Consider the following 13,757-nt stretch of genomic DNA (forward strand, 5'->3'; position numbering starts at 1 on the left):
TCGTTTTTCCTGTTGTTTTTAGTTAGAATTTGAACATGCACAGAAAGTAAGCTCGTACCATGAGGACCGAAGGGTAGCGCAAGAATCGGTTTCCGTAGCTTGTGGCCAGAAAGCGGCTGAAAATTTTAATAAACAAATTACAAAGTCTATGATCTTTTCCGGTCAACCAGCGGCTCTTTTTTTTGCCTTTTTCTCATGTTGACGAGGGAGGGGCGGAGCCTCAGCCTGAACCTTCGCGTTGCTTACCGGGTTTGGGTAGTTCTTGTGGTCTTCGCAGTGGTCGGTGGTCACCAATGCCATTCAAACCAGAGAGAGAGAGAGGGAGAGAGATTCGACGAATGCATCAGGCTAAATTCCATAATCATGATATCATGCTTGGAATATATTTTATTGTACATTTTATGGCCGTGGTGGGGGATTATACATGAGAAAACAAATGGTTGCTTGGTTTTTTATTTCCTTTTCTTTTCTTCAGTGGCTTTCTCGAGAACCACAGGAGCAGCTGGGATACTGAACCACCATTCTCTGAGCCTCCTCATCCACCTCTCCGTACTAGCTTTTCTTGGAGGCGAATTTCTTGTGAAGATCTCCAGGAACAACAACAGGACTACGAGCTTTACAGGAACAAAAACCAAAAAGAGCGCTACGCCAACCAATGCTATGATAACCCGGTCCGTTGCCTACACATTGCATGGTTGTAGGAAAAACAACGTCACATACCAAAAAAAACATTGTTCCAACCAAATAAAGCAGATGTTTCTATACATATACAAGAAGAAACTAATGTTCTATCAACGTTCCATAAAATATGTCCAGCTGATGGAAACCTTTCTTAACGCCCAATTGGGACGCTATCATATGTACTCTCCAGTAAACATTCACACTCATATTTATTCCTATATATCTCCTTTCCTCTCTCTCCCCTAACACCGGCAACCCGCCCCTTTTCCAATTCCATTCCTAGTCCTATATTTGTGACGCCATATTCAACCTAACTTCCACCGTTAAGGACACCCACCCTCCACAGTGGTTATAATCTCTCTCTCTCTCTCTAGCAGAAGTTTATTAGCTTCATTCTACACATAATTTTGGAATATTTTGTTTGTCATAATTCTGATGATTTCATTTCAGTATTATGATCTTTTTGTAAGTGTTAGTAGTAGAACTTGAAATGGATTAGATAAATATTAAAACTTTCAATTTCTACCATTGGTGAATTTTGCCAATATTTAATGCTTCTTTTCCAATAATTCGCTCCTATAGGCTTCCATGCATACAAGAGAGAGAGAGAGAGACCTGAGGAAGGATAGCCAAGAGCACTGCTCGCGATTTCAAGAGGATGACATTTCCATCCTGAATGAACTCCTCGAACTGAGCAATAGCATTCTGCACAGCAAGAAGTTGCTCCATCGTGTTCTTTGGGGGTGGAGCAACTACTTTGACCTCAGTGACTGGTCTGCCTTGTGAGAAAATCCTCGTAAGAAGCAGGAAGATTGCTATGAAGAGAAGCAAAACACTGAATGCTCGCAAAATCCATCCCCTGTGAAAGGTTGGTGACAAAAGGTAAATTTTCTCATCCGATAGCAAAACAAAGAGAATCTTATAGCTAAGAGGAAAGTTCCAGCAAAGCAAGAACGATAGACTTGTATACATGGGAAAAACGTAAATGAAAATTGGACATCAGGTGCAATACACAACTCAAAAGCTAACGGTTTTATGTACTGCATACATTTTCCAAAATTATTACCACCAGGTTGACTCCATTTCAGTAGACATGGTACATGCATCACATCATGAAAATTAATACGTTATTCACCACATTTAAATGACTATATTTCCACCTGTGGGTCTGCATTCATCTTGATTCTTCTTCCAGTTAAAAGATTAGATATCGTCTGTATTGTGAACTGTGATGTTCATAGAAAGATTATCTATCATGAATAGGGGTGTTATCTCATTATGTCAACTTGCTTCTATTTCTAAGAAAAATGTATACAGAATCATGCAAGTCAAGTGAATATCAACTAGGGTCTGTCTTTCAGAGACAGCAAGCCTTGAGGGTTATAGTTCACGTCTGGAAATGTTTCTTCTCTTCCAGTTCTTCAGCAAGGGAATGTTTCGTAATGTTAAATGCAAGAAAAGTGCTTTTAACAAAAGAACACATCAAAAAAGAAAAGCGAAAAGAAGTTCCACAAGTGGTTGATTTGGGGACGTACAAGAGACAGGATAAATGGCTTACCCTTTCCTATCAATGCCACAATTGGAATTGAACCACTCAGGTATTGTAATCATTTTAATGAAGATGCATGGAAATGCATGGCAACTAAAGAAGAACTATAGAATGATAACTGCATTATTATCACAAAGAACCAATACATGTAAAGCAACAAAGATGGAAGGAAATGTTCAACAAAAATTTGGAAACAGATACCTGCAAATAATATAAGCAACCATAATACAGAATAATGCTGACTTTAAGGGATCATCCCAAGATAAAATGGAAAGAAGACGACTCCCCAGCTCAGTGACAGGAAAGAGTAATTCCTACAGCAAGTTCACAATAACAAAATTAGTTCTCCAATGCCTGATATGCAGGCATGTAATAAAGAAATAAACCAATATAATCTGTGTATGTACATCTTAGTTTAAAAAAAATGTTCCACTTATTGGAGGGAAAAGATGGGAAAATGTAGAAATCAACAGTATGAATTTATGATTCACAAGAAATTTCAGTCTGAACCAAAAGAAAGTTGAAGCAGACACCTTCAGGGCTGGGGAAGATTTTTCAGCTTCATGAGATAGAAATAAATGATCCTATTGCGCAATCTTTCTAGTGAAATAAAATGGTATGGAACTGCATGCACATTATAACACCACCACCACCACCTGACTGATGAAGTTGTAAGGTAAAAATATACATATTCTTTCCTTTTCTGTATGTTGAGAAACAAAATGTAGAAAAAAAAATGAAAATGAAAATAAAAATAAAACAAAGAAAAGAAAAGGAGAAGCAGTCATATTTCATTGATCTTACAGCTCATCAGATCGGTTAATGGGTAGAGGTGCTGTTTTTCTTAATTATAATATGTTTGCCACAGAACACTACTAGCATGCAATATGAGAGAGAGAGAGAGAGAGAGAAAGAGAAGAAAAAGATCTCCAAAGGAAAGTCGAGGAAACTGTAATGCACACAAAATGGCTGTTCTTTCATCAGGAAGACTTTAGTGACCTAAAACTCAGTCTTGAAGCAGGGTTAGCGTAAATTTCAGGTGCCACTGGGGAAGTAAGATTATTACTTTTTGGAGTTTCAGGTTGCTAATACAACCTAATGCATTGTTGCTAAACATTGTAACTGCACTAAGATGATGTCCAAAAAAGTCAAATACTCAAAATAAGTATCGAGATGAATACTGGGTGTCTAATTATAAGCCAATAAACTTACCTTCATTACAGCCAAATTAGTGTCAATCCCCTCAACTTTTGCTCCGTCAACAGTAGCTTGTGCATGTTCCACCTTTTTATAGCTACTTCTTGATTCAGCAACAGCTCTTTCCAAGGAAGTCATCTCCCCAACTACAATCTCACCAATTGGAAGTCCTGTTCCATGACCAGCAGTTGATTCCCCCGCAAATAGGGATCCTAACTGAGAAAGAGTGGATAGAGCAGAGACAGACTGCATTTTGCTTCCAGTTGATTTATTACTTGTCCTATCAGACTCTTGTGTCACCAAAGAGTTGGCAAGTTCTTCTAGAATCAAGTCACCTCCAGGAAGCTGATCAGAAAGGTTGAACATCAGAAGATTCTCACAGTTAGAAGGCAGAGAACGGAGAACATCTTCTATTGCTCTTATACGCAAAATACCCAAAACAGCCTTAGAAAGAATCTCATCACACCCAACTCCCTCAATCTGGAATTTTCTGATAAATCTGTGGACATATAAGATCTCCCGAATTATAGACAACCAATAGTCACGGCGTAAATGACCTGTCAGCTCTGGAAACTCCATGATCACTGGTTCTGGTCTACAAAACAGTTCCACCAAAATAATTTCAGAAAAGTGCACATGGGGATCAATAATTCTTGCCTGATTAGAACGTAAAATAATTCTCAAATGATCAACAAAATTTAAATTTCAATAAAATGTGCACAAAATGTATCACATGCTCCAAATATTTTTATCCCAAATATTTTGATCTGAAACAACCCCATGAACTAAAAGTTCCATTAAATGCTTAGTTGAAATAACTAAGCTTGTCCTTACAAAAAAATTGCTGATGGTTAGCGATGATCTTGGTTTGGACTTGGGCACTAAACATTGCTGTCACTTCTTTGGCTCTATACATAAAGCAAAGCACAAAGTAAAAGCCACATTTTAAAATCCTGCTTAGTGGAGGACAAGGAACTTTGGTATTCAAAAACTAAAAGCAACTTCATGCTATGGGAGAAAAATAATGTTCATACATGTTGACATGGAAATCATAATGTTGTTGACAAGATGAGCTCATGAGGCAAGATCGAAACAGCAGATGTAGAGAAATGGGTATTTGCTCAAACGGGTGTTTGCTCAATGGTAGGTAGCAAAATTTTGGTTGCTACCTGGGAAAAATGAAATGAAATAAAATGAAAAGAATAAGGTGCACATATTATTTTAAATATTTGGCAGCTAACTTTTTTGTAATACAAAACACTGAAAAGAAATCTGAAGTTTCTCACTGATGATACATCACAACTTACAAGGACATTGAACTGTAAAGAACTGCCTTGTCAAAAAGCCGTGTGCCCCATGGGCCAGTAAGCTCAGGCTTCACAACCTGCTTCAAATCCTCTGATAAGTCATATTTCTTTGCTTTGTCATAGGATACAACACGGAGGGGTTCAAAATAAAGTGCATAGTCTGTTAAAATTAATCTGCCTGCATTTAAAAAGACAGAAAAGATGTCATAACATGTAATTTTGAAAACTGAATAAGAAAAGAAAACTAAGAAGTGCTAGAAAGGAACAAAAAGGTGATTCTGGCAGGCATTTTTGACCAGAAAGAAACTATTAAGCTAAACTTGGACTTTGCCTGGCCAAGTAGAGACACCAACATGTTGAAGCACTGGTTGTGTGGTCACTGTGCCATCAACTTCAATGATTCTTTCTTTTCTAGCTGCTCGGGGTGTAAAAATGAGAGATGATTCTGACTGGCTTTTCACAGCTTTGATTTCCCTGCCAAGGTGAGATCAGCTTCAACATTTGCATCCAATTCTGGATATCATATGACAAAATTGTTTGAACTATTCAGGAAAAAAGAAAACAAAACAGAAAAGCTACCAGAATGACCATCACCCTTAACTTAAAATGAAAAAAGATATCTCTGATGCATCATATTAAAAGCGAATTTCCATATAACTGTATTACTGCCATCTGGGGATTTATAAGTCGATGTTTCCGATATAGTAAGTCAACCTGGTTCTATTGGAAAAATGAATTCAAGATCTCTAGATTATAAGTCATCACTGAAGTCACCTTTGACAATCTAATTTTTCCTCATATTACACTTTGTGCACACTTGGATAAATAGTTACAAAAAAAAAAAAAAAAAAAATACCACAGAGTGCTGCCAACAGTAAATACTACAATAGTCAATAGTCAAGCATCTTTACCACCATAAAAAATCCATTGGTCAGATATGTGCACTCTAGTTCCTCTCTGTACGGGCGATTTGTCAATATATGGAAGTTTGTCTCAACCATATATCCAGCAACTACGTAGTTTTTCACCCCCCCTTTTGCCTTTACAGTGGTTATGAAGTTGGCCTCAAGGCTGTCAATAACCTGGCAACTTGGAATGCCAGTAAGAAAAGAAGAAGCTAACGACCAGAGGAACCTGTCCCCATGAAAATCTCTCAGAAACTTTTGGATTCTAAGACATACAAAATGGCGTTAAGATGAGAGGTATCAGGTATCAGTTCTTGTGGAAAGCTCTCAGAAATTTTGGATCCTAAATGATACAAAAGAATGTTGGTCGGAACTCCTGAATGTGAGGCATTCATATTTCATGAATAAGACGCACCAATCATCAGCACCTTTTCAACAGGAAAAGTTTATATGCTGTTCTCCTTCACAGTTCACACCCAATACCATCCGGTCCAACCAGCAAAGCGACCATTTCCCAAATTATTCATACTGTTTCTGTATCTTCCAGATGGCATCTGTCCTTTTTGGAATACATATCACAGCTTCATTGACCATAGGAATTTTCTATAAGAAAGAGAGATATAAATAAATGTTTAACCAAAGATGGCTAATATTTCATTGACCAAGCTTGGATTCTATTTCATTGACATCTGTTTTCCCAGGTCGAAAAGTGATCTTGGACCTAGCTTTCTTACTTCATTTAAGTCCTTAATCCCATGGTCTGAAATAGAAATCTTGTTTATTTTATTAGGGATACATTTACAACCAAGTTCATGATCTTCATAGAGATTTTAAGGCCCAACGCTATTAGTTTATAAGAATATCTAGCATGTATGTTTCAAACTCCTAAATCTAATGACAAATTTCCTATAATTTGCTATCTTTTCTAGTGATTTATATAAGGTTAATTATTAATAAATGCTAATTTTTTAATGTTGTAATATTTCACATGCGATACTTCTACATAGACTCAAGAATTCAAAATTGACAAATCCAATAGTTACTGGCTTGACCAAACTCAACCATGAGCTAACAGTGAAGGATGCAAATGGCGGATGACTGTGCATTCGCGCTAATAAATGTTAAACTAATCACAGTAATATGTCAACAAAATTTGACACACCAAGTATCAGCAATTGAAACCATGAGAGGGAAATGTTACATCATATCCTATATGCACATACAAAAATGAAGCTAACCTTTCCAGCCCACCAAGATACTTTTCATAGGTGGAGAAAGTTAGACGACCACCAATTGAACTGGTAAGTACATCAAAAAGATCATGGCATGTAACAACATCTGCAATAGCTGGTATCGCTGGAGCTATCCGGCAAAAAGCCTCTTTTCCAACACTATTGTCTGAATCAACCTGGCATAAGAAATGTTTCCAATGAATGTAAGAAATCAATGGAATGCCTTACCACCATGAACAGGATATTCTCTCTCCAGAAAAATATTCACAATCAAAATAAGACATTAGAATGCACAAATTGCAATTGAGCTTGGTCCACATTCATCCTCCCAGCCTTGAAGAACATAGTTTTAAGACAATATGCAGTCATCTGGATTTTGGAGACTGTTGTATTCAATTACTGATTTACAAGAAGGTCCAAATCAGAAAATTTTCTTTCATTCATCAGATAACATGCAAAATACTTACATGAAGCAAAGGTTGGCTGGTGGCTTGTGGGAATTCCCAGGCACGCATCATATCATAGGTAAGCCAACGAAAGTTTTTATCACTTAGATGTCCATTTTCTTGAGTAACTAGAGCAAGAACCTGGAAACAGCAATACTCTAAGAAGTTTCGTCCAAACTTCAATGGATGCTTGATAGAGTCTGAAGCCTCAGAATCAAAGTTATGGCGCAGCTCATCCATGGGAATATTCAGAAGTCTGCATATATAAAAAATAAAAGTAAAGCCAGATCTCTGAAAGCTGTCTTAATTCATCAAAAACAACCGAAACCAGATCTCTGAAAGGATCTGGTTCACATAGGTTACAAATCAGGACCAAAGAATACAGGTTTCACCTAATTAATAACTGCATAATCACTTCCACAAGTGTGTTTCTCATAAATTATGTCTTCCCATTGAGACTCTAGTAAAATTCATTATCGTTAATTAATCAGCTCTTTTTTTCTCTTTGTCTAAATGGCTCTGCTGTATAAAAGAAGGTAACCAATTTCCATCCTATAGGTATACATGACATGCCACAACCAGACAGCTCAATTTAATGCAAATGACATACAGAGGTATGACAACATTGTGCTACTAATGTTAGGCTTAAAGAAGTCTGCCACTTGATATATGCAGTTATAAACTACTCCCCCATGGAATAATCTTTTGTAGAACAGATAATAGGATCCATGATAGATTTCACATAAAAAGCATGCAAAACTAACCTCCTCTTTCAATATCCTAAGAAGATAGTTCACAATCAGCCTGGTCCATTTCATGCGAATGTACACAGAGATATGACAAACTAATGTTAGACTTAAAGAAGTCTTCCGATCGATATATGCAGTTATAGACTGACTTCCTGGAAAAACAGATATGATCACAAAATGCATTTCATGAAAAAGCATGAAAATAATCCTCCAACATGCTAAGGAGTAAGATATCATTTGACGAATTCCTGCACTGTTGTCTAGAAAAAAACAAATGTCCAAGTTCCCTACTCCGTGTAAACACTAAAATGAGACCAATCCTCACGGAAATCACGTAAAAAACTCAACGAAGAAACACATTGCATTGGCGTTTCACAAAACCGTATCAGCATGACAAATTAGCAATGCACACGATGAACATTTCCAGGGCAAGAAAATGGCCTTCTTGAATTTCAAAAACAACCGAAATTGGAGAAAAACACTGTAAACGGTAGGTAAAACTTGCCACAACTTACTTCGAGCACTGCTGCACGACGGAATTAGCAATTGGGGACAGTTCTAAGAACCATTTCCGGCGCCCTGAACCCGTCCTTCCCATCTCTTCATGCACCTGACTGTCAGAATCCTTGCCACCTAACACCCATTTGAAAGACCCTTCCTTTACAAGCCCCTCGATCACACTTCTGGTTCTGTCCATCATCTCGACGCACCTATAAACAAACCCAACTCCCAACGATTAAGATTCCCCAACTCTCACTTTCATTCCTGTCGCCGCACCACTCCAGCAACCTAATTCAGCCAGCGTTTCTCCAAGAAACCCAAAATCACCAAGACAGCAGGAACGAAACCGTCCGAACACTTTCAACTCTCATACCATCTAAGCCAACAGGCAAAATTCTGCATTCCCCATATCCTTCTTTCACACCAGATCAGATCCTTCAGGTTGGACAAGTTGCTAAGGAAATGAAAAAGGAAACAACAAGCCAAAGAACGAAAGTCAAGAAGCAACGCCAAGAATAAAAGAGTGCCTGCCTTTTCTCCCTTTCCCTTCCTGAGCAAAAGAGAGAAAAAAAGAGGTGGTTGCTTAGTTATTAAGAAGGACAGAAACTTGGAATTCGGTGGAAAACAGTACGAACTAAGGAGAAGGCGACGCGGTTCAAGTGATCGACGAAGAAGCTGTTTTGCTACTGATGACGCGTTACGACGGACTCGAGAGGATATTGGCAACAGGCAGGTGGCAATCCCCAACTCCAAAGATGCTTCCCACCCACCTACGTCAGTTCCGATTCGGCCGGCCGGAGGGTGACCACCACCGTACCAAACCTTTGTTGGCCCGGTGAATCCTTCACGATACGTAGCGTTGATGATTTTCCCTTCATAAACTTACCTTCTAGACCACAGGCTCAGGAAAGGCCTCAGATTTTCTGAATTTACTGAAAAATGATCATATTTTTGTCTGATAACTATCAAATAGCGAAACGAAAAGCTGAGATTAGTTCCCTTGCCGTCTTAGAGCAGGTGGAATTTGTGCCCTCCTTTTGCACTACATCATTTTAACCTGGTAAAAAGTTACTGAAATTTTTCCTTTAAAAGTCTCGACCAGGTGAGGTAAGAAGAAGACGTGTTGTTCGGATTCTCAATCTCGGCGGTTCAGCTCCTCAAAAAAAAAAAAAAAAGGAGCGCCTGAATTTTAACACTAAGTAAAAACCAGAATTTGAGATCCTTAGCATGTCCTTAAAACCCCATATTGAGGTCCGAGGAAAAGGAGGACAAGATCTCAAATCCTCACTCAGATCTGATTCAAGTTGAGGATTTGAGATTATTAGACAAAAAAAAAATGCCGCTTAAATATAATGCCGACCTCATCCCAAATCAGCCAGATTTGATAAAAATACAGAGCCCCCCATTGTCAATGGGATCTGAATTTCAAATCAATTTTATAATTGAATTTTAATATAAATCCAATATCTGGTTGGGATTCTATTCAAGCCATTTACCTATACAATTCTACATATAATTCGAACATGAGCATAAACTTGAAATCCAGTTACATGTAATCCTATTAAGTCAAGTTTGCCAAAGCTAACCTCAGTCCAAATCCTAGAATTCGTTCGCATCTTTAACTTCAGTTGATGACCAACTATTTTTTTTTAAAAAAAAAGACACCTTATGTTATGTGCCTGTATGTGTGAACATATAAAGGTTTGTACATGCGATTCAGTAGACGGTTCATCTTTCTTGTCAATGTAACCACATAAACGTGACGTACAAACATTGTTTTGATCTTTTGAAACCAGTCGTTCATCAAAGAACGCTTCCTTGATGAACAAAAATCCATTGCTAAAACCTGAAAATGCCCAATTTTGTAGGATAAATGATGGCATATTTATTTTAAGTTTCTCAATCATGTCGATCTACAATTATTTATAGCGCAAATGGAAGCACATACATGCATACTAAGAAAGCATACTTTAGGTTTACCTCATTTAAACAGTGTTTGACAGCTAATGATCTAAATAAGTGAATTCGTTGTGACATGATTTTGCAGATGTAACAAGAGATTCGGACTAGCTAGAATATACGATTTAGAAAACTAAGAATTTCAAGTGAAACTTAAGAACCCACGGCTGAGGTCTCACTTTGTTATTTCGCACTGCCAAAGATCTGATCAAATATCAAAACATGTGATAATTTCAAAAACTGAGCGATTCCATAAAATTCAAGCCAACCCCTAATGAAAATCTTGAACGTTATACTAAGCGCAACCACCGAGTCACCTCTTAAGAAGCAATATTGACATATGAACGCATTATAAGTCGTGCAACTTTCTAAATAAAGTATGTACTTATATCAAATGCAGCAAGGCACTAACGAGAGGTTTGATAGAAACGCATGCATTGCCAAGGAACAGATTCCTCTACGGAACCGCGCAGACTGTGCGAGAAAATATTGAATCCTGCGTAGATATGATGTAGATGACTACTCTTAGAATAAACTGTAAATTTCAAGTTTCAATAGGTATCAACCTCGCCTACACCAATAAAATACGAGCATTAGGAGACATGCATTGGCAGCCTACAATAGGCTCCGATACAGCTCTTGACTTTTATTCAGGCAGGAGGATACTCCTCCCATTCAGCCAAATCCAAATTAATTAAAAAAAAAATTAAGAAAATAAGAACGGTCAATACACCACTTGGCGCTGCGTGTGCCATTCTCTCTCTCTCTCTTGTTCTCTAGTATACTCATTACAGTTTTTGCGGTTTGTTTTTGTATTTATGGGACTTTTTATCCTCAAATTTTGTTATATATTCTCATTTTATCGGTTCTCTCTCTCTTTTTTGTTCTCTAGTATACTCATTACAGTTTGAAAAAATGTCTTTTTTAGTTCATATTTGTATTGTTTTACTTTATTTTGCAGGTGAAAACGTCACGAGGGAAAGAAAAGAGAGAAAAAAGGTTCTATGTTTGATCCGACTTTGCTGGATGGTTAACCCTCTTAATTCTTTTTTTCTTTCTTCCTTCTGCTTATCAACGGGAATCTACTCTGTGACTGGTGCGGGCCACTGCTTATACCAACCCTTGAAATCAGGGGTGGAGGGAGGGGTCAAATTTTTTTAGTTTGGCTCGACCCATCACTTCTCTTGGCCCGACCTGTAGACCTTTTGGCCTGTTCTTGAAGAGGGAGGGGTCAAATTTTTTTAGTTTGGCTCGACCCATCGCTTCTCTTGGCCCGACCTGCTGTTCACCCTCCATGCACTGCAAGCACTCATCATATTAAACCAAAGACTGGTTAGTGCCCCCGGTCAAATTTCAGTTTGATCGATCCTCGATCCTCTTATTGAAGTGAAATCTTGATGTCTTGCTCCATTGGTTGGAGAGAAGAAAGTTTATTTTTATTTTCAACATCGCCCTTGAGACTCTGTGCCTACTGTAACTCCAATCGAGTTGCTATTGGATAGTGGCCATTGAGCCCTATCCTATCCGAATATCCCGTAACTGCTATGCAGTTACGGGATGATGCTCATCCTTTTGCTGAAATCTCTCCCCCATCCAAACCGCTGCTGCTGGGCTGAGGGGAAAACCTAAGGGGCTGGCAACTCTTCATTTGAAAAAACTCTCGGTGATAACCCTATGAGAAGCCCAGGAAACCCTTAAAACTAACTCTTCCTCTCCTTTTCTTGTTTTGCTTAGAAGGAAACCCCTTAAAACTAACTCTTCCTCTCCTTTTCTTGTTTTGCTGCTTTCTACAGAGGTGACCGTTCCTGGCTGAAGAACTTGGGTGTGGACGAACTTCCGCTGTCTTCACTTCAACAGTGGTATCAGAGCCTTCTTTGTTGAATTCCAAGTAAGTGAATTCCAACACTTGCAGTGCCTGTGATGCATACTTTGTCTGAACAACTGAGTTCACAGTTATATAACATGCCATTCCAACATGCTAGATTCAAAGTTATGTCACATATATGAAGCATGCTAGACAAAATAATTTGTTGTACGCAAGGAACGATGTCTGATGCATGCTAAAACAATGGTTAATCTGAATGTATGAAACTTATGGTTTGCTTGTGGTTTCCAATTCACTAGATATACTCTCTGTGCATGTAATTTCAAAAGGCAGAGGTGTTTTCTTACACTATGTTAGAAGACGAGTTTCTGGTCTACCATAGACCAGAAACTCTTCGGTGACGCTGCCAATGACAGCAACCGTTGTCGGCCTCTCGAAGCTGGAGGAGAGGCTCAATATAAAACAGAGATGTAGAAGGAGAGAGAGTGTACCTCCCATCTGTCGTAGTTTTTTTTTAATCCCCTTCGTTTTTTTTTTCTTTTCTCTGTTGATTAATAATGGACGCTTGCTGGTCTTGCCGTCCTCTGTGTGATGGTAGCAGAAAGGGGGTTCGGGCAGAAGGGTAGACTGCGACAGACACCCTAGGAAGACGCCCAAAACCTGTTTACGTTTCTGAGTTCTCTGCTGCCTGTCAGTAAAATTCCATCCGTCCACCTCACTGTTAGATCCTCCAACTTGTTGTGCTAACAGCAAGAGCTTGGGGTCATGGGACTCTACGGCAGAACGTGCCGAACGATGGTGGAAGTAACCCTAAACTCAAAACAGAGGAATAACGGCCTCAGGTTGCTCGCTTCTGCCCTCTGTGCGGTAGACGAGGAGGAATGAGGTCTCAAGTTGCTCGCTTCCGCCCTCTGTGTGGTAGACGAAGAGGAATGAGGAGAGTCCGAGTGGAAGAGACGAGGCCAGCGAACCCTAGGAGAGAGGAGCTCTCGGGAGGAGAGAGAAAAATGGGCGAACAAATGAAAGAAAACGAGAGTTTCAACCGGTTTTATAGTAAGGTTGGAAATTTTCAAAACGAGTCCACCAAATTAGCAAAAATTATGGATAAGCTGTTATAATTTTTAAATGTTCAAGCGGCAGCATTTTTGCTAAAAAGCTTTTCAAAAAGAGGCTCGCGAAAGTTGTTTTCGTAAGAAACCGGGAACTTCATGAGAAATTACTTCTGGATACCTTCAGAGTTATTATAAATTGCTAAAAAGTGAATTTCGGAAAAAAAATTTTCTTTCATTGGAAGACTGCGTCTTTATGCAAAAGTACATATAGCACCCTCTAACCGTTAAAAAGTAGAGAAAGAGGGTTCTCAAATAACTCTCAAAAGAGATTATGTATGTTTCATATTTAATCTA

At 38.6% G+C, this 13,757-nt stretch overlaps 1 protein-coding gene across 1 annotated transcript; it reads right to left on the bottom strand.

The window, feature by feature from the left end:
• Positions 1–337: 337 nt before the first annotated feature.
• On the bottom strand, positions 338–13,365 carry LOC116263882 (uncharacterized). The gene is made up of 10 exons (XM_050080451.1): positions 12,843–13,365; positions 8,582–9,021; positions 7,339–7,573; positions 6,878–7,047; positions 5,066–5,208; positions 4,735–4,912; positions 3,443–4,022; positions 2,432–2,544; positions 1,297–1,540; positions 338–680 (listed from the first exon to the last, which is right to left on the bottom strand). The coding sequence occupies exons 2-10, from the start codon at positions 8,764–8,766 to the stop codon at positions 453–455; spliced, it is 2,076 nt and encodes a 691-aa protein (XP_049936408.1). The 5' UTR covers positions 8,767–9,021; positions 12,843–13,365; the 3' UTR covers positions 338–452.
• Positions 13,366–13,757: the final 392 nt, after the last annotated feature.

Source organism: Nymphaea colorata, chromosome 11, assembly GCF_008831285.2.
Source record: "Nymphaea colorata isolate Beijing-Zhang1983 chromosome 11, ASM883128v2, whole genome shotgun sequence".
Classification (NCBI taxonomy): Eukaryota; Viridiplantae; Streptophyta; class Magnoliopsida; order Nymphaeales; family Nymphaeaceae; genus Nymphaea; species Nymphaea colorata.